This window comes from Euleptes europaea, chromosome 10 (assembly GCF_029931775.1).
Source record: "Euleptes europaea isolate rEulEur1 chromosome 10, rEulEur1.hap1, whole genome shotgun sequence".
Lineage (NCBI taxonomy): Eukaryota > Metazoa > Chordata > Lepidosauria > Squamata > Sphaerodactylidae > Euleptes > Euleptes europaea.
In genome coordinates this window covers 45119787-45146561 of record NC_079321.1, presented here as the reverse complement: position 1 = coordinate 45146561, position 26775 = coordinate 45119787, and the positions used below count along the sequence as shown (strand labels likewise).

Below are 26775 nucleotides of genomic sequence, written 5' to 3'. Positions count from 1 at the left end.
CTGACTCTTCAGGGAATTGGCCAAGCAAGGGGGAAATAAGGTTAGAGCAGACTTCGTAATAGAATGGGCAACAAATCAATACATGTTCAATGGTTTCGATGTCCCCTGTCCCACATGGGCAGAGCCTTTTAGTTTACAGTGGCAGAAGGACTTTTATTTACTCTACATTTACATGGTGGCTTGACAGTCTTACCTGACCGACATGCAATGTCCACGTCTTTCTCAAAATCTGTCTGTAAGGGTAAAAAAAAAAAAGAAAAAAAAAAGAAAAGTTACATGAGACAGCCAAACAATCAGCAAGTAAGTGCCAAACTAGATGTTATAACAAAGATGGCGCAGTTGCTGCCCCGTCTCTTCGCTCTTTCTACTCCTGCTACTGGACTCTTGCTCTTTTCTACTACTACTGACAGACTAACACGGCTACCCATCGTGATCCTGCTCCTTACAGTGTCGAGTATAAACAGTGCATGGTGTGATGCCATTGCACTGTGTCTCTCCCCTAGGGTTGCCAACCTATGGGTACTAGTTGTAGATCTCCTGCTATTACAACTGATCAATAGCCAATAGCGATCAGTTCACCTGGAGAAAATGGCTGCTTTGGCAATTGGACTCTATGACATTGTAGTCTCTCCCCTCCCTAAACCCTGCCTTCCTCAGGCTCCACCACTGTGGTGTAGTGGTTAAAAGCAGTGGTTTGGAGCAGTGGACTCTAATCTGGAGAACTGGGTTTGATTTCCCACTCCCCCACATGCGTGATGGACACTAATCTGGTGAACCGGGTTGGTTTCCCCTCTCCTACACATGAAGCCAGCTGAGTGACCTTGGGCAAGTCACAGCTCTCTTAGAGCTCTCTCAGCTCCACCTACCTCACAGGGTGTCTGTTGTGGGAAGGGGAACGGAAGGTGATTGTAAGCCGGCTTGATTCTTCCTTAAGTGGTAAGAGAAAGTCAGCATATAAAAAACAACTCTTCTTCTTCTTCAAAAATCTCCAGGTATTTCCCAACTCGGAGCTGGCAACCCTACTCTCTCCCCCCCCCATTTAATATCAGTGTCTGAGAGATGCAGTGTGGTAAGATCACATCACACATTGTTTATATTAAATATTATCAGGAACAGAGAGGAGTAGCTGGGTGATAGCTCCATGTTTTTCCCCTTAGCCACAATGCCATTTGCTTATCTCTGTCTCCCTAGCTTCCTTCTTGCTCAATCAAATGCACAAGAACCAATGAACTCTGACCGTGAAAGCCTTCGACAATCAACATAGGATTGCCATGACCCAAGAAGGAGACGCGAAATGGGATAAAATACCGGAACCCCATTGTCGGTGGCCTCTATGGACATTTCTATTGTGTTGTGTTATGTAACCACAAATATTGAAAAGCCACTTTATTGTGAAAATTGTAAATTGTGATACTTGTTAACAATTGTACAGCGGAAAGGTGCTCCCCTTGCTAGCTGGCTACACACTGTATTTTACAAGTGTCAAGGACCTAGATAAAGGTTGCACTACTCTGAAATAGGCTTAACAGATTTTTTATGCCATAAGTGCTCAATTTTTTGATTTCACGGTCTCCTTTGGGGCACTAGTTATTTCTGTTTGACTACCAACCACCTGGAGGTTGGCAACCCTGGTGATAGGTGGTTCCCACCTTGAAACAGCTGCTGGCAGGTGAACAGGTAAGCTGCCATCCTCCTTGAGGCGAAGCTTCATGCCGGGAATACAAGTGAATGTGGCTCTTTTGATGGACATTAATTGTGACTGTCGCTCTCTGCAAGCCACAAAGTACCACTGATCTGTACTAATCCAGACATTTATTCGTACTCAGTTTAAAAGAACTAGCGGGATTTAAGCTGATTTGCCTTCTTTGAGTTCCACAGCCTGAAAAGGATTGCATTTGAGGATGCCAGTCTTGAATTAAAATGAATTAAATGCAGATCCTGCAATATCAGACGGAATCCAAGTTCTTTAACTGGAACATAACAGAATTCCCTCTCCTTAAAACTGGGCCTCTGTTACTGGGACTTCACATTCTGTGGGTTGTTACCAGAGGGCAATTTCTGACCAAAGAAGTTATGAAATTTGTTTTTATTTATTTAATATATTTATAGTGATGGAAAGTGCCATCAAGCTACAGCTGACTTATGGCAACCCATAGGGTTTTCAAGGCAAGAGACATTTGGAGGTGGTTTGCCATTGCTTGCCTCCGCATGGGCTGAGAGAGTTCTAAGAGAACTGTGACTGGCCCAAGGTCACCCAGCAGGCTTCATGTAGAGGAGTGGGGAATCGAACCCGGTTCTCCAGATTAGAGTCCACTACTCTTAACCACTACACCACGCTGGCTTATCTCTCCCGGCGGAGATCTGTATATAGGTCTCGGGACTTAATCATATTTTGTTTGTATGAATGAAATCCAGTATATGTAAACTGGGAGCAACTACAATTGTATATAAACTTGTAAATAATATGACTTGTTGATAGCCATCAGTGCTTGTGTTTTTTATTTAACCTCCAAGTGGTGGCTGGAGGTCTCCTGCTATTACAGCTGATCTCCAGGTGATAGAAATCAGTTCCCCTGGAGAAAATGGCTGATTTGGCAATTGGACTCTATGGCACTGAAGTCCCTCCCCTCTCCAAACCCCGCCCTCCTCAGACTCCACCCCCAAAATCTCCAGGTGTTTCCAGCCCAGAGCTGGCAACCCTATTTCCAAGGCAGTTCAGAAAATACAACAAAGACAATAAAATGAGAATTTAAAGCATAATTTCAGCAAGATGGTAGTAGCATGTAACTTTGGACTTGCAAGAACAATTCTTAGTATAATTAGTACTGTATTGAGTGAGCTTTTCATTTGTTTCTTGGAACAGTATGGAAGCAACAGTGGAGGAGGCAGCAAGGGGAAAAAGACTACTCAGGGTGCCTGACCGGTGCCTCTCTGTGGTGGTGTTTATTCAAGCTTCAGCTAGGGCTGTTCCTAGTTAATTAACAAGAGCCTTTATTCCATTTCCCATAGTTCTTCATTATAACCTCGTGGGACTTTTACTCTATTTATTTGTGACGTAGAATTCGCAAAAGGATCATCTAGCACAAGTGAAAGAAGTCAGCGGAGAGTAAGGCAGTTCGGTCTGCTATAACAAAATTCTCTCTTGTATGATTATGTGATATCCCCCTTATGATTCTATATTTACTCAGCCACATCAAACAGATAATGGTGTGGAGATTCCAAGCTTGTGCCTGATACATGATGGCTCAGTGTGCTTCCATCAAACACCTTCTATTTAAAAGTATTTAATACAGGAAAACACACTTAAACCATATAAATAAATGTATGAATAACACTTCTGATGTGGCCTTTCCAATAGTATTCTTAAAAGTATGCCTTTTCCCCATCTCTGCTTCATTCCAAAGTGCTTCAACTGTGACAAATGGTGTATTCAAAAAATAACGAGTATGCAATTCATGGTCTCTTACATGAATTACAGATAAAGTGATGTGCCCACTATTCATGTGGCATTCTAAGGACGCTTCTAGAATGAGATGCCATCCAGTTGACCAAACAGAAACCCCTTCCATCCTTAAATTTTTAACTTCCAAAGGCCACTGCCTTTCCCAGAATAATGGCGCCATTACAAATCAGCCCACAACTCTGTGAATGCCAGGTGGCATGGCCAGAGTTCCAACCACAGGAAACCTCCAGCACCATATTTAGTAAAGTCCCAGGATATATTTGAAGCACTTTTGAATGCACCATATAAAATGGCAATCTTTGTTATGGTTGACCGTACATAACTCCAGGGTTTTTTCAGCAACCTCCATTCCAGACAGGGAAGGATTCAAGTGGTCTGTACAACATAAGTTCGGAAGAAGAAGAAGAAGAGCTGGTTTTTATATGCCAACTTTCTCTACCACTTAAGGCAGGCTCAAACCGCCTTACAATCACCTTCCCTTCCCCTCCCCACAACAGACACCCTGTGAGGTAGGTGGGTCTGAGAGAGCTCTTAATAGAACTGTGACTTGCCCAAGGTCATCCAGCTGGCTTCATATGTAGGAGTGGGGAAACCAACCTGGTTTACCAGATTAGTGTCTGCCGCTTATGTAGAGGAGTAGGGAATCAAATCTAGTTCTCCAGATCAGAGTCCATTGCTCCAAACCACCGCTCTTAACCATTACACCACGCTGGCCCTCATGAATAAACAAATAAAGACTTGCATGATGCAAAGACACAAGAGACACAAAAAACTGAACAAATGAAATAAAAGCAGATATTTGATATCATTCAGCATTACATAGTCTTTTATTTCTTTGTGTGTGCGTGTGTTTGTCCAGAACCAGCAGCCAAGGATAAAATAAAAAACTAACCATGATTTGAGCATGTCCATTAGGGAATGAGCTTGAAGAATCTGCATTGATTGGATCTTGGCAGTTTCTTAATCGACATCTAAATGCATCTTGAACCTGGTGGGAAACATCACATACTTAGTGAACTTCTTTAAAAAAAAATCCAGCCATGGAAAAAACTATTAAACATAGGAAGTATACCAGTTAATACATCTTAATGTTCCTTGGTACAGAGTGGTATTTACAATGCCTCTTGTAATGATGCAATACAGCTCTGCTGGCTCAAAGCAAATACTTAAAATGGAATGACAATTCCTTAAATGCAGTTTGCTTTGTGTACTGGATATCCAAGTATTTTGTCCCTTGCAGAAGAATGATAAATGGAGCCAACCTTGATGAGTATTGCATTTAAAGACTCAATGGGCAGAAACACAAGAAGTTTATTTCCATAAAAATAGCTTTAGATCAGAAATGTTGAAGTCTGAGCACCACAGCAATACCACAATGGGGGCCAACTGTCGGCCAACACAGCAGTACTAGGGTAGCCCTATATGGAAAAAGTGCTGCCAAGAACTTTCTGCAGGACAGAAGGCTTCGCTACCAACAATCCTTTGAATGAATTCTGAATGATACAATATTTTCATATTTTGTTTTTGTTATTCTCCCAGTTCTAGCATTAACACACTACAACTGGTTAAATCTGTGGATTAATCAATGAAATATTTAACTGCTAATTTAAAAACTCCTTCCAATTGAAGAGCATATTAATTTCTGCTTTAGCAAGTTTTCTGTTGAAAAGCCACACAAAAATATCTGAAATAAGGAAAAAATATATTATAAAAATGCACCAAATTTAATGATGTGAAAATTGGCACATATATTTAATCAACGTATTAAAGGTCAGATGGTTAAATCAACTGAAATATTTAATTGGCTACAGCCCTAATCACCAATTCTAGATGAATAGATATGTTAGTGGGAACAGAGTGAATGGATGCTAGAGACTAGACTTGTTTTCTACATAGTATAACCATTACGAGAGGGCTATTCAAGGCTACTAGTAAAAACGGATACTAGTCATGATGCACACCTATTCTCTCCAGGATCAGAGGAACCTACTATATTAGATGTTTTGGAACACAGGAAGGCAATGATGCTGCAGTTGTCTCTACAGTATCAGAGGAGCATGCCTATTATATTAGGTGCTTTGGAACACAGACAGGATAATGTTGCAGTCGTCTTGTTTGTGGGCTTCCTAGAGGCACCTGGTTGGCCACTGTATGAACAGACTGCTGGACTTGATGGGCCTTGGTCTGATCCAGCATGGCCTTTCTTATGTTCATTGTTACTGAAATGCAATTGGTGTGCTGACAATGGTGCCCCATTCTCAATGCTGTCACAGTATAGGTTCTAGTGATTTTTCTTTTGCATTTGTTGAAGCAAGCTTTTGAGGTCTGAGTGATGTCAAGAAGGGACTAGGTGCCAGTTTGAGTGTCATAGTAATAGGGGCATGAGGTCTTGATGTACTGGGATACATCAATGTTCAGATGTGCTGAACATGCGGGTGCCAAGGAAGTGGTTTCCGTAGCAACAGTAACCAATTCAAAGCTCTTATGACTTACCCTCTCTCCTCCCACGAGTGTGTGTTTTAGCCCATGTGGTTTAGATATTGAGGGTTGTAGATTTAGATGCCAAGGGCACAATTAAATGAAAATGTAGGCAGAAAATATATGAGTGCTTCTCCTGTGATTTCCTTGTTTGTAATCTGCTTTGATTCTTGTTATCCAAAAGGAAAGGGGCATATAGATGAATGGTATAGAGGAAGAAGAGGAGGGGGAGGAAGCTGCTGTCCGCTGATGTATGTTTGCTTCCCTTTGCCGAATGCTGAGAGTAAGCAAACTATTGGTTCCTCTGCTGTTGGCTGCCTCCATTATCTGACCACACTATTTGAAACAACTGAGCTGAGTGAGCATCTTCTAGTCTCTCCCTTTCTCACTCTATATGCAGTGCTGCGGGTACCGAAAACATCCCCCTCCCTCTCCTCAACATCAAGCAGCAAGATTGTCTGGGAGTCAGGCAGAGCAAAAGAGACAGATGTGCTGAATATGCGGGTACTGAGAAAGTGGTTTCCTTAGCAACAGTAACCAATTCAAAGCTCTTATGACTTACCCTCTCTCCTCACACACGTGTGTGTGTGTGTGTGTGTTTTAGCCCATGTGGTTTAGATATTGAGGGTTGTAGATTTAGATGCCAAGGGCAGAATTAAATGAAAATGTATAGGCAGAAAATATATGGGTGCTTCTCCTGTTATCACCAATAGCTGGAGTTGATTAATATGGCTCAAATTAAGGCCATAACATGCTAAGTTTCTTATATGTCATATACACATGGTGGTTAATGTGGGAGGTGTGCATGATCCCTAGGCACCTTTGCTCATCTTGAGGCAGGCATGGGATTTGTTAATGCTATCCAAATAAAAATAACCCAAGGCTATTTCAAAGACCGCTAGTGCAGAATTGTTATCTCTTTTATATCCAAGCAGAGAATCTCACAACATCCCCCTGTTTCCAGCTTCTATTTGCTATCAGGCCTCCCTCTGTGCACATATTGAGTTTTGAATACTGCCTATGTCTGCAGATTTCAGCATGCTATTATTTACATTGTCATTTATCCTGAGATGAAAAAAACTATGCCAAGGTTCCTAATTATTCATAAACCTTTCACAATATTGTTGTTATTGAATTGCTTGAATAATTATCATTAACAATAATTTATATAGCACCACTAATGTGCAAGGCATTTTACAGAGACAGACTGGATTCAGAAATCCTGACAAACTCATGTGCACATGCCTTGCATGACTGCACCTTATTCTCATGCTCACACCCTCCCTATTTCCACTCCAACATAAGAGAGCAACTGAAATTGCTTTTGCCTCGGAAAGTCTTGAATTAAGGTCTCATTTTTGCCATACCATCCCAATCTGGGCACCTGGGTAAACTGAAGCCCCCTCCACAAACTGGGATTTTAAACTGGGATTAAGGCAAGATTTAGACTTTGCAGAAGAAACAAACTCTGATTTGCCTGGGTGTCTGCATTCCTGCATCACAGCAAATAGGATCTCGATTCAAAGCTTCTGAAAGTCTTCCGTTGTGCTTCATGCATTGGGAGAGATGGGAGAGAGCATGAAAACATCGCTCAAAATAAAGAGAGGAACCTGCCTCAAAGCAACCGAAATACAAATGGGGAGGAAGGCAAAAGAAGGGAGGGAAGGGAGAGCATAACTAGAACATTCTAGAACATGGAACAGGTGCAGAGGAGAGTGACGAGGATGATCAGGGGCCTGGAGACCAAGCCCTATGAGGAAAGGCTGAGGGAGTTGGGAATGTTTAGTTTGGAGAAGAGGTTGAAGTGGGACATGACTGCTCTCTTTAAGTATTTGAAGGGCTGTCACTTAGAGGAGGCCAGGGAGCCAATCCTGTTTCCAGCAGAGGATCACAATAATGGGTTTAAATTGCGGGCGGAAAGGTACCAGCTGGATATTAAGCAAATATTTTTACAGTAAGAGTTGTTTGACAGTGGAATCAGCTACCTAGGAAAGTGGTGAGCTCCCCATCACTGGCAGTCTAAGCAGAGGATGGACAAGCACTTGTCAGGGATGCTCTAGGCTGATCCTGCATTAAGCAGGGAGTTGGACTACCGGTAGATGGCCACTTCCAACTCTATGATTCGATGGGTCTGTGAATACTTAGGACCCATTTCAGTTAGGTTGGAGGGTTTACTGAAGCCTGACTCTTCAAAGGCAGTATTCTAGGAGAGATATGAAGGAAAAGAAAGAGTTGTAAGGCAGGTGTTCTGAAAGGCACAAATGATGGCAAGGGAACAGGCAGAGTCATTTATGGGAGCAGGAGACCTTTAGACGGTTGCCGGCATGAAGGTCACAAGCAATGATATGATGAGAGATGCAGGCAGAAAGACTGACCGGATCTGAATTGTGAACAGCTTTAAATGTGTTTAAAGCCAGAGAAGGGTTTAACAGCAGAGTTCTGGACAGAGGAGAGAGGACTGAATTGTGACAAGGGAAGGCCAGATATAAGTCAGGAGGACCAAAGCATGAACCAAAATTTTATCTGAGGGACTGGCATAATTTTCCCACTATGAAACAAAACCATAAGCACATCTACATTTGTCACCTCAGGACATCTGACCTAAGCACAGCCACAACTCCAAAAGCATCGTCATTTAGGGCAGTCTTGTGTGAAAATACAACAACAAGACAAATCCCCCCTGATTTCGCAGTTGGAAATGCCGAACTAACCTCCCCACAAATATCAACCTTGTTCAATGCAGAATAATGGCTTGGATACAACTGAACATTTCCAAGGGGGAAAGGATTTCCACCCATAATCTGTGACTTTCTCTTCTTCCCCCTCTTGTTGCAATCCAAAATGCTCCCCAATGCTCGGCCTGGGGATCCCCTGAAACCTGGGAGCAGCATTTGGGGGACCATTTTCAGCCGCAGCAAGAGAGGGGAGGCAAAAAAAGTCACGCTCCATCTAACTTGCAGAAATATTTGTCTGCATACAAGCAATATATTTAACAATGTATCCAGCATTAATGTTGCAGTGACATGATCAATTATATAGCTGATTATTTTATGTGTTTAATATTGTCAGAGTACGGGCAGAGCAGAACACGTGTGACTATTACTCTAAATTGTAACATTATCTATGTCATGTAATTTGACATTCCGATTTATTGTTTTGGCTCACAAAAGCATATTTCATGTGAATTCAATGGCATACTCGGGCATGTCAAACTCATTATCTATTAATCAGGCATTTCAGACATGGTTTTAAACTTATGGAGAATTTACGAGCCCTCCAAAAGAAGCCATTTTTTCTGGGACTCGACCATGTGCCAGTGAGGCGTTTGGGGCACAAGATTTTAGAGATTACAGTCACAATCCCAACACATTTACTAGTGAGTAAATGTCATATTCAATGGGACTCTGAATAAACACTTGGGCTCACACAGCACATGACATAGGCTACAAAAAGGGAAACCTATGGCTTGATCAGTAGTATTTGTGAAGCAGCTGATGTGATAAGTGGTTCAGATTATATGTGGTCATAAACTACTTTTGACACTATTGTCCCCAGTGTCAATGGAGATATTACACAGGAAGTAGTTTGGGTACCTATTCAGTTTGCCATTGGTGCCCTCAGCCACTTATGCTATCCAACAAATGCAAATAGTTGTATCCTGCAAGCTAAGCAGAAGAGTGTTTTGCCTCCTTTCTCATCCCACTGCAATCCCTGTGGGGAGGGGCTGTGGCTCAGTGGTAGAGCATCTGCTTGGTATGCAGAAGGTCCCAGGTTCAATCCTCGGCACCTCCAGTTAAAGGGACTAGACAAGTAGGTGATGTGAAAGACCTCTGCCTGAGACCCTGGAGAGCCGCTGCCGGTCTGAGTAGACAATACTGACTTTGATGGACCAAGGGTCTGATTCACTATAAGGCAGCTTCATGTGTTCACACTGAAAAGCCACTCCTGAGGAGGCCAGGGGGACCTTTGGGAATGGCATGGGATACAGAATGAAGGCAATGGCAGAAGTTGCCCCCCACCTAAACCTTACATGAGGTGGGGAAAGGTGATTTCTGCCAATGTCCCCTGTTTGACTGCAGCCCCTGCACCACAACCCACGCAGTTCTCAAGGGGCCTTTAGCCCTTAGGAGTTGCTGAGGAGAAGCATACAAGGGATGGCATCAACACTTTCCGTGATCAACCCTTTCCCACTCCAACCAGCCCTGAATCCATAATCATTTCACATAAGCCTGATTCACTGTTTAAACTAACTGCCACATTGAAACTTTAAGTGCAAATTGGTTAGCCATTTAACTTCTCCAGCCCAGATCCATGAACCAAACTGCAATTTTCTGAGGGTTCCTGCTCAAAAATTCACTTCTGAACAAGGTGCATAATATGACTGGGACATGTTATGTGGGAGCCTGTTATGCATTGCTTTGGAAATGGCCTTATGATTATCAAGGGCTACATCAAAATCTGCTCTGTTTATTATTTCTAGTTTTAATACCAGTAATTTATAGATTTTAAATTAGCAGGAGACCCCTTGAAGCCTTTTAAAACAGAAAGGAAAGCGTTGAACTTATGGGCTATTTGAACTATGTGCTTTTTGAAATTAACCAGGCTTTTCCTGACCTCAGATCTCTCTACTCTTCATCATTTTATTACTTGCACTTTAATCTTTGGCTTTCATCTGTCTATTTGCTCTTTGTATTAACCTTCCAGGGACCTCTTCTTTTTTTCCTGGCAGTCTGTCTCATCTGCCTCTCTTTCAGGTGCCCTATTCAATTTACCAACTTTGGATCCTGTTTTTTTCCTCCCCCCTGTATACGACTGGCTGAATTTCCACGGAATCTTCTGTGCTGCAAAAATGGCCAGTTAAGAAAGACGCCATCAGGAAGCTGTTCCATACCTCCCTTCGGAGAATGCAGTGGACCATGACAATGACAAACCCCTGCAACGAGTCAAATACCGCAAAGAGTATCTGGAACAATATCGACCGCTTGTCAGTCATTGCGAGAACTGCCGACATCCAAGTAAGAGCGAGGAGAGGCAATACCACACAGGAGCTCCAAAGGGATGCCCTAGACAGTGACAGAGAGGGGGGGAAAACCAGCAGCAACACAACATTGTAGAACTGTGAAAGGACAAGCACAGTCCTATCCTTACACAAACATATCTCTTATTTAAGGATGGCAACGTGTCAGTTAACATGAAAACCAATGACAAATATTTTACAGATATATAAAGATTGATATTTTATTTTCTAAATGTTACCCCAATTGAATTTTACACGTGTGGTTGCCATTACTTTTTTTTTTTAAATTAACTAGGTCCAGTTAAGCCCAATTTTTCAACACTGTAGTATTTTCTCACATGCACTGTATAAGATTTGTAACAAGAAGATGTAAATGATTAGGACTAACATGGCATTACTGGCGGTGGTGGCTGACAAAGCTGTTGTTGAAACTACTCCACACTTGGCACATTTGAGCGTCAAACCGCTATGAGGCTCACTCATCTGACTGCAAACAAACAGAACACCCACAAAAAAGAACAAAATATTGAATTTTTTGGTCACCAAAAAAAGTCGCTACTGAAATTTAGCTTTTTTAAAATATGATGTCATGCAAGAAAAAAAAAAGCAAGTAGACTTTATTCAGGATGAAACGTTCTATTCTAGTACAAAGTTCTATTTGTAACATCATATGTTTCACACTTTTTTCAAAAAATATTTTTGCTATTGGGGGGAAGATGCAGTTCATGCAAAATCTAATTCTTCCATTTAAGCTTCTTTTTTTAAACAAATGAACGAACAAACAAAAAACAAAAGGCCCCCAACGCCTGGGAAGGAAATGTTGCTTGATACACTGAAGTAAACAAGCACGTGCTAGTGTAAGACACACACAGTGAAATCCCTCTATTCAGACCACTGGAAAGACCAATATGCCCACGAAAATGAAGGATGGAAAACCTTAACAAATTGGCAGGGCAAAGCACACACTTTTTAATTAATTTACAAATGAAGGTAGCTGAAGAATGCCCCTCAATCAAGATGGCTCAGTTAGAATGCCAATAACTTTGTGAAAACAATTACTGGAGGTTGGATCCAATATTGAACCAGCATCATCTTAGCTTGCCCTGCCTTTGCTGGATGTTGGTCTGGATATAGGGTTGGAAATGTATGGGATTTTAATGAAAGTATTCAGGCGAGAAACATGGCAGCATTTTTTTCACTTTAAAAAACACAGTACACAAGCATTAAAATTAATATTATTTTTGGCAAAGAGCACTATTTCACAACACCCCGCCCCTGATTTGATCTTCCTCCCTCGGTATGATTATAAAAAATTCATTGCCTGTCTATTTGCAGCCTTATATCCATCCTAATAATTGCAGTTCATAGAAACATACAATGGAGAGGTTTTTAACCAAGCAGCAGGGGTAATTGTGTTCTTAAATTATGAAGAGGGGGGGGATGACATTTAAGGGGGGGGGAAATCTTCCATTTTTCCAATCTTTCCATGAATCTCCAGTTTTCTCAAACTACCCCTCCTATCAGATAGCATTCTGTCTGGTGTCATACACACATATCTAAGCTGTATGAAACCACGAGATAAAAAAAAATGCTGCAGTATGAAATTGACAACACCTGCGTTCTCAAGCGCTGATTCATACTGCGAATCTATTAAAGGTTAATTTAAATCAACGACAACCTGTGACACCTTAAAACTAACAACCATATTGTGCCATAAGCTTTTATGACCTAGAACATACTTTGTCAGATTCATGAAATATTATCTTTTGGGAGTTAGGAATATATACATGCATGGGTCTAGAGATTTTTTTTTTAATGTGTACTCATTGGGGTATACTAATGGGACAACAATCATGTGGCATTTGCTTGTGAGAAACAGTTATCAAAGATAAACTTTGATTAACGGAGCTCTTTTAGCATGTGAATGCAATATTCTTCGCAACATGCAAACATATCAACTGAAGCTTTAATGCTGGAGAATGAAACCTCGTTGGACATGATTCAGCCAAAGCTAAGCACAGAAGTCCCATTAATATTACAGGGAATGTCAACTGGATATTTAAATTGCTTGTACTGAAATCAGTGAACCCTGATCTAATAAAACCGCACAACAAAGCTGAATTCTCACTGATCACCCATCCAGCAAAGAAGAGATTCAGGGGGAATGGCTGAATTCAGCATTTTACATCCTCTTCTGAAGAGTAGGAATCCAGCTTTTCCTCAACTTGTTTGCATGTGGGATTCTCTAACCAGCTAGGGTACCTCTAATCAGCTAGGAAGGCTGTTTCTGCATTAATAATCCTTACCTGAAATATGATGAAAGGACCTTATAGTACTTAGCTTTGGCCAGGTTCATGCCCATGGTTTGCAATATGGCCTTGCTTTTAATTATGGAAATGATTAAAAGCATTTCAAACAAGAGCGGAACTTGATCAAATTACGGAAAATTGAAGTAATTGTATATATATGTTTCAAAATTACCCATGCCCAATGGTACTTGAGTACTTGAGGTACTTTAGTATTGTACTTGAGTGAGTGACCTATGTTCAAATCCATCTAGTTGTGATCAAGTCAGGGAGGAAAAGGACTGCTGCATTTTTCCTTCTAATGGGAAACTAGGTGGCAAAGTGGCACAAGAATAGGGTACTCCTTTGTACAAGGGCATTATGTGCTAAGGCTAAAGAGAGAGACAGAGCGCAGGTAATACAGTAATTCCAGTCTTATACAACTATCACACATCTTTTATAAAGATGTTATAGCCTGGTAATTAACAACCATATACTTTATATTAAAGAATCCCATGTTTACACCCTGGGTTTCAGTGAGGTTGCAGCAGTTCTAAAAGTGGAGTGGGAGCTTATTAACTAGCCAGACCGAAATAGATGCCCGTCTATTTTGTACAAAATCAATCTAGAGATTAAGAAAATCAAGCAACTCAACATTCCTGTTAAAAACATTACCCAGGCTTCTAGTTGTTGTATCTTTAGTCTCGACTTAATATCAGTGTACATGTGTTTTATTGTTTTACCTATGGTCAGTCACATTCCCTCAGTTTTGGAGATGGCTAAACCTGGTTATACAGTTTGTTATACAAAGTAAAAGAGTTCAAGGCGCAATCAAATAAATGTACGCTTGGTGAATAACAATATATAGAATTGAAAAAAAAAGTCACATTTGCAATTGCCCTGAGAAATGCCCCAACTTTTGCTTACCCCGCTCTGTGTTTGAGTTTTTTATCAAGGATTCCATCTCTGGATACAAGTTTATTAAACACCAAAATGCCAATCACCATGTTGACCTGTTGAACATAAAAGGAAAAGACAAAAAACAAACAGTTGTCCTTTTAGAAGAAGAAGAGTTGGTTTTTTATATGCCGACTTTCTCTACCATTTAAGTAGAAAAGAGCAAGAGTCCAGTAAATATTTTCTGGCAGGGTATGAGCTTTCGTGAGCCACAGCTCACTTCTTCAGATACCTCATACCCTGCCAGAAAATATTTTTGTTAGTCTTTAAGGTGCTACTGGACTCTTGCTCTTTTCTACTACTGCAGACAGACTAACACGGCTACCCACTGTGAATTATCTACCACTTAAGGAAGACTCAAACCAGCTTATAATCCCCTTCCCTTCCCCTCCCCACAACAGACACACTGTGAGGTGTGTCTGAGAGAGCTCTTAATAGAACTGAAACTAGCCCAAGGTCACCCAGCTGGCTTCATGTGTAGGAGTGGGGAAACAAATCCAGTTCACCAGCTTAGCCTCCACCGCTCATGTGGCAGAGTGGGGGATCGAATCCGGTTCTCCAAATCAGACTCCACCACTCCAAACCACTGCTCTTAACCACGACACCACACTGGCTCTGGAAGAAAGCTTCTAATCCCAGCATTTTGGGAAAGTGATTTTTTAAAAAAAGCAACAGCAAGTGCCCCATTCCAGCAACTGGCTTGTCCCTGTGAAAGGGTCCCTGGTATTTATGGAACAACCATTTTGCACAACCCTGTCTGCACTGGATGCTGCTACATGAGCAAGGTGAACAGGTACAAAGATTAGCCTTCCAGGTGCAAAGGCTTCCACCAGATGGTGCTGCACTCACGTAAGCCAAATAAGCAACGCTTAAGAATGTGGGTGTGGATCCATAAAGCACATGTACATAGGATCCTAGTTTGCATGCACATCTGAGACCGGGGGGGGGGGGGAAACTAAAGGTACAAAATTCCAGGGGGGGCTCCTTTTGAGGAGCTGAGCAAGCTGCTGCTTGGGAGAGAATAGCAATATGCCTCGTCTAACCCAGCTTGTGCTTCTCATTGTAAGAGAACACATGAGGGCCGGCAGGGACTCTCTGCAGTTCCATCTTTCCGGTGCAGTGCGATTCTTGCCAACCCCACACAAGACAGATGCGCGGGTGTACAGTCCCACCCTCATCCCCCTTAGCTCTTGAGTCACATGGGAATACATGTCCACACAGGCATGCAAGTGCCGCAGCAATTTACGCACAGAAAATGGCAGGCCACTCCTGGAGCAGGAGAAGAACCTTGATGATTTCACTATATATACACAGATGGGTATGTATGTTTTTATAAAGGTTACCAGAACACTCCATTTGAGTGGCACAGAAGAAGCAACTATGCAGTTATTACACACTCAAAAATAGTCTGGCTGTAGTCCAATTTTAAGCATCAGAATTGGTATTAGCTCAAAGTGCAAATAAGCAGCTGCAACAATGCTGATGACATTCATTTGACCTGGATAAGTTTTCTCATCATTTGGAAATTATAGGTATAGGTATTGGAGTATCATGCTTAAAAGAAGAAGAGCTGGTTTTTTATATGCTGACTTTCTGTACCACTTCAGGAAGAATCAAACCGGCTTACAATCCCCTTCCCTTCCCCTCCCCACAACAGACTGTGAGGTATGTGGGGCTGAGAGGGCTGTGACTAGCCCAAGGTCACCCAGCTGGCTTCATGTGAAGGAGTGGGGAAACAAATCCAGTTCACCAGATTAGCGTTGGCCGCTCATGTGGAGGAGTGGGGAATCAAACCCAGTTCTCCAGATTAGAGTCCACTGCTCCAAAGTGTACAGTCAAAGATTAATACGGAGAAAGTGTACAGTTCTGGCAGGGCAACACTGTTTTCTTTTGTTTCGATCACTGAAGTGTTTGAGATACTAAGGATTAGTCTTTCTGTAGTTAGTTGCAAAGCGATCAGGCAGAGAAATCGATTTTTGGGGAGCCTGAACATACTTCTGAGCCAATAAATATATAGCAGGTTCAGCACCAAGTCAGCTCGCTTCAAAGGATTAACAAAACCGGGAGGCAGGTCTGCATTCAGAGGAGGATCAATACACCTGCAATCTGCATTTGGGGTATGTGCGGTTTTTGCAGGGGGAAATGAAAACAGGTAACCAGGAGCTTCTGAAATTATGTTTGCTGCTTCCCCTAGCACTGCCTATGAAGGGAGAGAGAAAGTTTGCAGACTATCTTCCTGTCCCTGCTTTCTTGAATTTCACCAAAAAGCAGTTTCCCTGTTGACCCTGACACAATGAATTCCACATGGTATTTATTCATTTGAAATACTTGTAGCCTACTTTTTCCCCAAATGGAGCCTAAAGCGGCATGATAAAAAAAACTAACTGCATCAGGTCCAGTAAACACATTTATGTATATATCTAATTCCCAACTGTGCCCCCTGCCTGAGGATACCTAAATTTACAGGTAGGGGGCACACTCACCCCCAAGAGGTTTTTCTGTAGACTTTGGGGGACACCCTAGGTCTTCAGAAAAATATGAAATTTTTTAAAAAGTGAGGGTTAAATCCCCTGATTTTTTAAAAAAAGCATTATCTGAGCATGCCGTTGGGCAGCTGCTTCTGGGGCATCAGAGCCCAGGCGGCACTGGCAGTCCTCTCTGTGGTGGTGGCAGCACCCGGGAGCCACTGGCAGGCCCATCTGGCTGCAGCTGGGCTGGAAGATGAGCAAGGGGAGGGGGAGATGGGATTCCCCCACCGTGAGTTTTGTGGGCCTCCCCCTCCAGATCTGGGTGAGTCAAGCAAGCCAGAGAGAGAGTGGGGCTGGGGGGCGGGGGAGGAAGCAGGCCTCGCCGTGCCCCGGACTAACCGGCAAGAAAATAGGGCTGGGGGGGAGGCCTGCAGCTGCAATGGGCAGGAGATGGCACTCCCCCCCACCATGAGGGGGAACGGGATTCCCCCCATGAGTTTTGCAGGCCCCCACTTGTTTACTCCTGTTGAGCATATTAGAGGTGCTATGCTTAGGGTTGCCAACTGCCAGGTAGTAGCAGGAGATCTCCTGCTAATACAACTGACCTCCAGCCGATAGAGATCAGATCACCTGGAAAAAACAGCCGCTTTGGCAATTGAACTCTATGGCATTGAAGTCCCTCCCCTCCCCAAACCCCGCCCTCTTCAGGCTCCACCCCCAAAATCTCCCACCAGTTGAGAAGAGGGACCTGGCAACCCTAGCTATGCTGGACAGATCATTTGGCATCCTTTTAAGAAGGGTAGCAGTGAAGAGGCAGGGAACAAAGTGGTTTCCTCTGTTACGGACTCCATCCCAAGATGACTGTGCCTGAATAAGATCAAGAGATGGCGGGTAGGCCCAAAACTGAGCAATTCAATTTGATTTATTACGGTCATTTGACCAGCATTAGCCAAAACTGAGCTGAAAATGTTATGAGTTGGATTAAAAAAAAAACCTTTAACAAGCAATGCTTATTTTCTCCTTGTGATTGCACAGCCACATGGAGAGATTTGAGTGTGACCGAATGCTTACATGGGGACAAGAGGCAACCATTTATATGATTGCTGCTGTCCCTGCCCAAGCTACCGTGATCACAGAAAAGACCGCAGCAAAAGGCTGTTTTCACACACTAAACTACATAATTATTTGGGGGGTAAATAAGCTCTGCTGCTTTGTGTGAATTGTTCCCTGGTTAACTCCAGCTGAGCCTCCTGTTTTCCTTCCAGTGTGGGCAGAATGTTCTTGTTTATTTGACTCAATCTAGAGGACATGCACATTTTAATATTGTGATTCATTACAACATTTAAGTCATAAAGCGTAATAGTCTGGAAATCTTTGGAGGTTCTTTTTCTGCTTCCTGGTTATTGCACAGTACCTTTGAATAAATATGAGCAACACACAGTAAGAGAGACTTTAAGCCCCTGTGTGATTGCATATATTCAGAATATTCATGTCTATCATATAATGCTAAGAGTACACATACATAAAAACTAGAATATGCAATGCAAAATAAACCTGTTTTCATAACTTACAAGATGCAATTTGAGATTGATTGCTTACTAAACACTCCATAATATAGATAGATAGACAGACAGACAGACATTCCCATGCCTACTTAAAATACTAAAGGTGATATTAATGTTTACCAAGACAACAGCAGCTGCAGGTCCAACAAAAGCATAAAGAAGTCCTCCTTCAAGAGATAGCCAGCAACTGGAAAGAACATTAGAAAAGAACTAATACAAATTAATAAGATGTAGCATACTGGCTCACTCAATGATGGAGACATTTAAATTGTTAAGGAGCCTTCAAAACAGATTTATTAAAAAAACCAAACTCTTATCACACAGGTAAGTGCCTGTACATAAGAGCCCCGTGGCGCAGAGTGGTAAACTGCAGTACTGCAGTCCCAGGCTCTGTTCACGACCTGAGTCTGATCCCAACGGAAGTTGGTTTCAGGAAGCCGGCTCAAGGTTGACTCAGCCTTCCATCCTTCCGAGGTCGGTCAAATGAGTACCCAGCTTGCTGGGGGTAAAGGGAAGATGACTGGGGAAGGCACTGGCAAACCACCCCGTAAACAAAGTCTGCCTAGAAAATGTCAGGATGTGACATCACCCCATGGGTCAAGAATGACCTGGTGCTTGCACAGGGGACCTTGACCTTGACCTTTAAGTGCCTGCACACCCCAGTTATTAGTAAAGTCTGAAATGGGCCATTCTCTCTTGTTAGAAAAATGGGATATGAAGTCTGCCTCATAACAGAGGTTCTCACAGGACAAGCAATGGCCCAAAAGGAAGGGAATGTTGGACTGTAAAAATTCCTTAGTCAGTGGAGAGAGAAATTTCTAGTGGCAGCCTGAAATATAAATCTGAAAATCAAACTGGCTGCGCTTAAGTGGGACTTTCTCTTTCACAAGCTTTAACACCCCCTCAGATTATGAGAAGGGGTAACATCCAGTGGCAATCAGAACATATATGACTATGATATATATTTAGGGTTGCCAACCTCCAGGGGATGGCTGGATATCTCCAGCCGATAGAGGTCAGTTCACCTGGAGAAAATGGCCGCATTGGCAATTGGATTCTATGGCACTGAAGTCCCTCCCCTCTCCAAACCCCGGCGTCCTCAGGCTCTACCCCAAAAATCTCTAGGTATTTCCCAACCCAGAGTTGGCAACCCTATATTTATTGCATATTTTAAGTGATATGGAATATTGTTTAATTCTATGTGGAAAAAACATACTAATCAAGAAATGACAGTCCATTCATTCATTTATTATTAGCCTGCATTTTCATGCTCACTTAAATTTTCAGATGAATTACCCATGATAACATTTCTCATGGTAATGCTGAATATTTCTGGAATGTTTAGCATGTTTTCATTTAGCAGTCTTTGGGTTATCACACCATGACGAAGAACAAATCTCCTACCTGCTAGGAAACTCTTCAGGGAGCTTTTAAAGTACTAAAATAGCTTATTTTAAAAATACTTTTTTCAACTCAAAATTCCAGTGCTAATTTTTTACATGCTTTGCATTGAAAGTATGTTGTAAGTATGTCTGACAGATTGAGAGACTCAATTTAAATATGCTAATATTGACCAAGGCTTTCACGGTCAGAGTTCATTGGTTCTTGTAGGTTATCCGGGCTGTGTAACCGTGGTCTTGGAATTTTCTTTCCTGACGTTTCGCCAGCAACTGTGGCAGGCATCTTCAGAGTAGTAACACTGAAGGACTGTCCTTCAGTGTTACTACTCTGAAGATGCCTGCCACAGTTGCTGGCGAAACGTCAGGAAAGAAAATTCCAAGACCACTGTTACACAGCCCGGATAACCTACAAGAACCAATAAATATGCTAATGTTTCATTGATAACTTGCTATTCTGATAGAAACATGTTATAAAATAGAAACTAATAGTGCAATGCGAAGAACACTTTCCCAATTGTAAGTCCCATTGAGCAGACCTATGTAGAAATGCTCTGTAAGCCTTTTAAGCAAAGTCACTAATAAGATGTAAAAATTTAATGACTTTCATGAAAATAGATGTAGAACTTTCTAAAAATAATGAGCTCCTAATCCTTCTAAGTTCTGAGTGTCTCTCAAGATGTTAGGTGTCTTCCATATGGTGGGAATTTCAGTCAATTTGTTCAGCATTTGCAAAAAGAATGGCCATGTAAACTCAAGGTTTAGTTATTTATTTCGTTTTATCTCATTTATATCCCACTTTTCTCCCCATGGGAACCCAAAGTGGCTTACAACATTCTCCCTTTCTCCATTTCATTCTATCCACTTTTCCACTGAGGTATGGAATACTTCTAGACTTCTTCACCTCAATCCTTCAGCTTGGGCCAGAAGATAGATACAGCAATTGAAATGAACATCTGTATGAGTGTCCTTTTCTAAAAAGACCCCATGCTCAAAGGATGCTGCTTCTCGTTCCCTCAACATCTTACCTTCAATGGCTTTCTGGAGCTGATTCACATCAGCTGTCATGAGGACTTTGGATCACAAATGCACTAGGAGTTCCATACCCAACCAGGTGTGCATGGGTCCATTTTGGATGAGGACTGCAGTGTGTGTGGAGGTGGCTTTAGCTTCCCCTCTGCACAATTTTCCCAACCTGAAACAGCCCCCAGGGAACCGCTCTTTGTCCACTAAGGAAACCCATGTGTAACGGTGGCTAGAAGTTTCCTCAGTGAGGCAAACAGCAGCACCAATGGGCTGATTCAGGTCAACAAAATTGTACAAGGCAGGGGGAGGGAGACTGAACCTCCTATGTGAGCTTCAGTCCTCACCCAAATTGGTCCTATGTGGACCTGGAAAGTACATGTGGATCAAAATTCCTAATGGTAGCTTTGAGGACTTTGTACTGTGAGAATTGGCCCATATGTCCAGTCCTGTCTAACTCGATTAGCTCTGTCCTAGCAGCTGGCAACTGAGATGGATTTTTGGTCTCCATTTTCACTGACTTCCTTTCTTGGATCTCAAGGTGTCTACAGTATACTGAAATAACCTCCATGTATGGAGAGAGGCCATAATGGTACCATGATTCAAATGCAGGCATAGTGTGATTAACAGGAATAGAAGAGCTGTCAGTGAAAACAATGTTTATTATTACCGAGTGACTTACTAGTTACTAGTTCCGTATCCTTTTGTCTTGGTAAACCCTATCGATATGGCCACCACCAATGCTGGTAAACCTGTAAGAGAAACCCCAGTCATTATTTCCCCGATAAAAGTAGGCTGTTTCCTACAAAAGCTCTTGCAACAATACATTTGTTACATTTCTGAGACACCACAAAGCGCTTTGTGTTTTTCTTTCCTGCAACAGCTACTCTTCTAGAATTTCCCTCAGTAATTTATGTGACCCACAATGCAAATCGTTTCTGCTGCTTGGACATGAAAAGCTGCTGCTTAATACATTAACCAATAAAGATCAATTTCATATGGAAAGCATCTTTTTACTACTGCAACACAAATGGCCTTTGTCCATCAGGACTTTGTCGATAGCAGTGCTTCTAGCCCACCATGCATCATTTTGATGTTGCTAAGTGACCAGTGAATTTGACATAGTATACATTGAAGATTTGATGGATTCTATTCAGTTTTTTTTTTAAAAAAATGCTTTTGTTTTGTATTACTGTGCTTTACAGAAAGTCTGCTAAAGGGTATAAGTTTCAGAGTGATAAAGTCTCATAATCAATGGAACATTTATCATCAGCTGTATCTTGAAGCAAATCAATAGAATTAAATTATATTCCTGCTTGCTATTCTAGAGAAATCTCCTAGTAGCAATATTCAGTTTAGAACTTGTGCAATCTACTACCTGTCAGGATTATTGAAACAAACACCAATGTTCCAAATGTTACCTGCACATTAAACATGGCGCTGACAAAAAAAAAATCTTAACTGAGTCATAAGCGCTCACCCCATCCAAGGCATAGAAAGCGTTTTCTTATGAGCCGTGTCCTTATTTTTCCAGTAACAGCCATGTACGACTGCCACGCTTCCGTCAAAACCCAACAAAATGAAGCTAAGAAGAAGAAATGTAAAAATGCGGTGGTCGTCGTACAGATGCGCTGCAGAAAATAAAGAATGGCTGTGTTGAATACGTAGGCACAATCAAATCAACAAAGGGTAGTTAAATTCCAAAAGAACTACAGAACAAATCTTGCCTCTATTCCTGCAAAGGGCAAGAGATTTTACTGAAGATATCACTGAACAGGGGCCCTGTCAGAATTGAACCCTCTCTCCCAAACTGAATGGATATTTCTTAAAATGAAGGTTGCCTACATTGGTGGGCGTGGGCATGTTCCCACCTCTGGGTACACTGAAAATGTCAGAGGCCAGCTACCAAAAGGAACAAAATAAACTTCTTTGCTCATCCTTTAAGATGTAATTAGTGGGTTCCTGTCTAGATCTTTGTCTATGAGCTAACTCAAATGTACAGGAAAGGAATCATATCATGTCATTAAGCAGACAAAAAGCCATGAATGTTAAATGCTTATATCATTAACTCCTGCAGGCCATAAAGGTTCCTTCAGCCCATCTTTATTCCAATACACCACCAGGAAATAATGATGTGAAGGAAGCATTCTAAGAGAAGGACCTTCCCTTGAATATTTGAGATGGGTGGAGGACTGTTTAGATCAGCATTAGGAAGACAGCAGTCAATAGGAACAATGTGGTAGGCACACTCTCTTCCTTTTTCCACCAGCCCTTTGACTCCACATCACTTTGTAGCCTTTTGGTGGTGACAGAAGAGATGTTGCACTGCTCTGGTTCTCAGACTTCCAAGTATTTAGTTTGATTGGGAAAGAGAACCACTCTGTTTCCTGTTGTCTTCATTTTGACTGCAGCACCCTGCAAGATACATGGCACAATAGCTGCAGCATGTTTCAGCTTCAGGGCAGAAGACATGCAGGAATGCAAACAGTCATTGCAGTCCTGTGCCTTTTCTCTCTCATGCAGACCAATCAAAAGTCCACATTTGAACTCTATGAGAAAGATCTTTTATTTTCTAAAACTGTATGCCCTGCTTCTGTTACGTACCAAGTGGCTGTCAAAGACAGTAGAGATACACTTTTGTTTTACAACATAAAATCAATAAAATCAGAAACCACCACAATAAAGCAATATGCACAACCCAGCTCCCAAAGACATATGGGCACTTTCACACATGCTGAATAATGCACTTTCAATCCACTTCCAATGCACTTTAACAATGGTTTGCAAGTAGATTTTGCCATTCCACACAGTAAAATCCAGCTTCAAAGTGGATTGAAAGTGCAGTATTCAGCATATATGAAAGTGCCCCTAGTCTTCATGCCCTCAGTAACATAAGTAACAGGACTAGCAAAACATCTTAAGCAACCATTAATTCAGAAACAGCAAACTTTGCCAGTAGGATTTAAAAAACAATAGAACTCAACGACAATAACACTAATTTCTGAATGCTTGCTCTAACAAGGTGGCCTTGCACCAATTCTGGAACCTTGCTAGAGAAGGCCCCCTACTCTCCTCCACTGGCAGGCCATTCTACAGTAGTGGTTGTTGCCACTATCAGGAGGTCACTGATCTGGATACCCAATGAATCTTCTGAAAGAAGGGCACATCTAACAGGAGGCGCTAATACAAGTTGGTGAGAGGGCCTACATGAGGACAGCTGGTGCTTGAAATATATGCATCTCAGGTTATGAAGGGCTTAACATTAAGACTAGCACCCTGAATTGTATATGGAAAACAAAAGACAGCCAGTGCAACTGTTGTAAAACTGGTGTGTGTTGCTCTATTCCAGCCAAAATGCAGGCTCCCGCAATTTGTGCAAACTGAAATTTCTGGGGGACCTTCGAGGGCAGCCCCACATAAAGGGCATTAGAGTAGTCCAATCTGGAGGTTACGGAAACCTGAATCAATGTGACTAGTTCAGCAAAGGGATAAAGCTTTTGAATCAGAAGTAAATGATAGAAAAGACTTCGGGCAATAACACCAACCTGTTTTCTCAAAAATTAAGGCTGGGTCCAAAAGCTCACCCAGACTCCTTATTTGATTGGACAGGGTCGACTTTACATCATCCAGCCTAGTTACATCAGTTCCCTCAAAGGCACCAGCATTCCCAACTAGCACCTCCATCTTGGAACAAAACTCAAACTAGACTCCAAGTCAGAATGGATCTGAGAGATTTTATCTCACAGAAGTGTAACAGCAGATCACGGTATTCCCCAACTCTAGGGGCAACTGTAGATGTCAACACTCCCTTGCAATTTTGAAAATCTCCATTGTACAAGATTCAGGTGATACAAGGGTGTCACTTCATAGGAACTTTCTCCAATTCACTATGCATCTTCCACAAATCTCACTCTAGTCATCTCCTAACCCATTTGAAATCTAGAAGCTGCCTGGTACACCAGGAAGATGATGTTTTACATGAGAGGGCACCATCTCAGGCAGCACTGCATTCCAAGCTCCCACCAGGTACTTGAAAGCTACCAGTGAGACTTCCACATTTCCCCAGCACATTCTGGAAACCAATGTAGCTTTGGCGACAGACTATTACAGTGGATCCACCATCCTGGGCTGGTGTGGGAAGAGCTAATACAACCAGCTGTCAGCATGTCAATGGTATCACCCGAAAACTGTTCAGTGGGGAACTGCAGATCTAACATATATATTTTCGGATGTGTCAGACCCAAAACGATGTGGATCAGTCCCCATAGCCTTAAAGGTCATAAAATCCCACACAAGGCCCAACAAGGCAGATTTGGTATGGATGTTGAAAACCTCTAGAACAATAAGTCTAGGGGTCTTCTCAAAACCACCTTCCCCAACTCAGCCAGGGAACTCACTGGCAGCTTGGTGGCCACTACACCAGTATGATACCCCCAGTACCAGCTGGGGGGGGTGTTCTCTCTCTCTTTTTTTCTTCTTCCTTGCTTTGTTCCAGCATTCCTTTGTTTCTCGGAGAGGGGCCGTGGCTCAGTGGTAGAGCATCTGCTTGGCACTCAGATTGTCCCAGGTTCAGTCCCCGGCATCTCCAGTTAAAGGGACTAGGCAAGTAGGTGATGTGAAAGACCTCTACCTGAGTCCCTGGAGAGCCGTTGCCAGTCTGAGTAGACAATACTGACCTTGATGGACCAAGGATCTAATTCAGTATAAGGCAAGGCAGCTTCATGTGATACCTAATCTGTCCAAGTACAAGAGTGCAAGGGACATACAGCTGAAGTCAGCCGGTGCTTATATCAGGTATAAGTGAAAGGAAAAATATTCTTGGAGAGTTGTATGAGCCACTCTCCCTCCCTTTTTCTCTGACTGAAGTAGATGAAGGAACTGCAAACCCAGCAGGAAACAGATAGGGCAAAACTGGTTTCTGGATTAGTTTTCTACTATTACTCAGCTCCCTGTTTTTCACAAATTTGTTTATTATTTATTTATTGTTTATACTTCTATCCCGCCCTCCTCCTGTCTAGCAGGGCTCAGGGCAGCTAGCAATGCATACAAATATAACAATAACAATCTTCAAACTATTAAAACCACAACAATAAATTCAGTAGATGACACCAAAACCATACAAAATGGTGCTGAATAAAATCATATCCCTCCCCCCCCCCACGGGAATAAAATATCAGATGTTAGCTGTACAAAGGACTGGGAGGGGAAGAAGAAGAAGAAGAAGACGAAGAAGAGTTGGTTTTATATGCCGACTTTCTCTACTACTTAAGGGAGAATCAAATCAGCTTACAATCACCTTCCCTTCCCCTCCCCACAACAGACACCCTGTGAGGTAGGAGGGGGTTAGAGAGCTCTAAGAGAACTGTGACTGGCCCAAGGTCACCCAGCTGGCTTCATGTGGAGGAATGGAGAAACAAATCCAGTTCACCAGATTAGCTTCTGCCACTCATGTGGAGGAGTGGGGAATCAAACCTGGTTCTCCAGATAAGAGTCCACTGCTCCAAACCACCGCTCTTAACCACTACACCATGCTGGTTACAACAGCTAGTGGCAGCCCAGGTGACAATCCAGGCTGGTAAGGTGGAGAGACTGGGAGCAAACAGCAGAGGGGGGTCCCATGATCCAGGCTGGCATTCAGTGTTAGCCATGTAAACAGTTGCTGTCTTCAAGTATGGGCGTAACTGGAAGCCAGACATTCCAGCAAACTGGGCCCATGACTCTGATGGAATACAGCAGAGCCCCACCTTGAGCCTTGGGAAGGACGGCTGGAGGGGATCATGTGACAGCCCCGCAGTTTCAGGAATGGCTGCCACACATGCCCATATTGTGACAGCCGACAGGAGGCCCTGGAGGGATTGCTGCCCTGGCTTGTGTCGATCGCTTCAGGCAACTGACTCTGGCGGCGACTTCCACATTTTGCTCAATTCAGATAATGGCTCTCACATGCCAGGTCTTCACAGGGCAACTGCATGTCTCGCCATTTCTAAACCAATTATACAGAATTTGAAAGAAGCTCTCTCTCTTCTCACCCCCACGACACTCACACGTAAAACCTCTGCAGTTATTTCGGTTACTGTTCCTATGCATGTCAACTGTCTGCTATTCAAGAGGCTCTTTGAACC

General features: G+C 42.5%; 1 protein-coding gene across 6 annotated transcripts in view; it reads right to left on the bottom strand.

The window, feature by feature from the left end:
- The window catches only part of ADGRB3 (adhesion G protein-coupled receptor B3), a 576088-nt gene that overhangs the window by 40706 nt on the left and 508607 nt on the right, over positions 1 to 26775 (bottom strand). For 5 of the 6 annotated variants that reach the window (XM_056856072.1, XM_056856071.1, XM_056856074.1 and 2 more), the window contains 8 exons: positions 22134 to 22284; positions 21336 to 21405; positions 18354 to 18420; positions 14171 to 14256; positions 11347 to 11445; positions 10833 to 11004; positions 4356 to 4451; positions 194 to 233 (listed from right to left, as the gene is read on the bottom strand). In XM_056856072.1, coding sequence (XP_056712050.1) covers positions 194 to 233; positions 4356 to 4451; positions 10833 to 11004; positions 11347 to 11445; positions 14171 to 14256; positions 18354 to 18420; positions 21336 to 21405; positions 22134 to 22284 — 781 coding nt within the window. The remainder of the gene's footprint in view (positions 1 to 193; positions 234 to 4355; positions 4452 to 10832; positions 11005 to 11346; positions 11446 to 14170; positions 14257 to 18353; positions 18421 to 21335; positions 21406 to 22133; positions 22285 to 26775) is intronic. The other variant, XM_056856073.1, reaches the window with a different exon arrangement.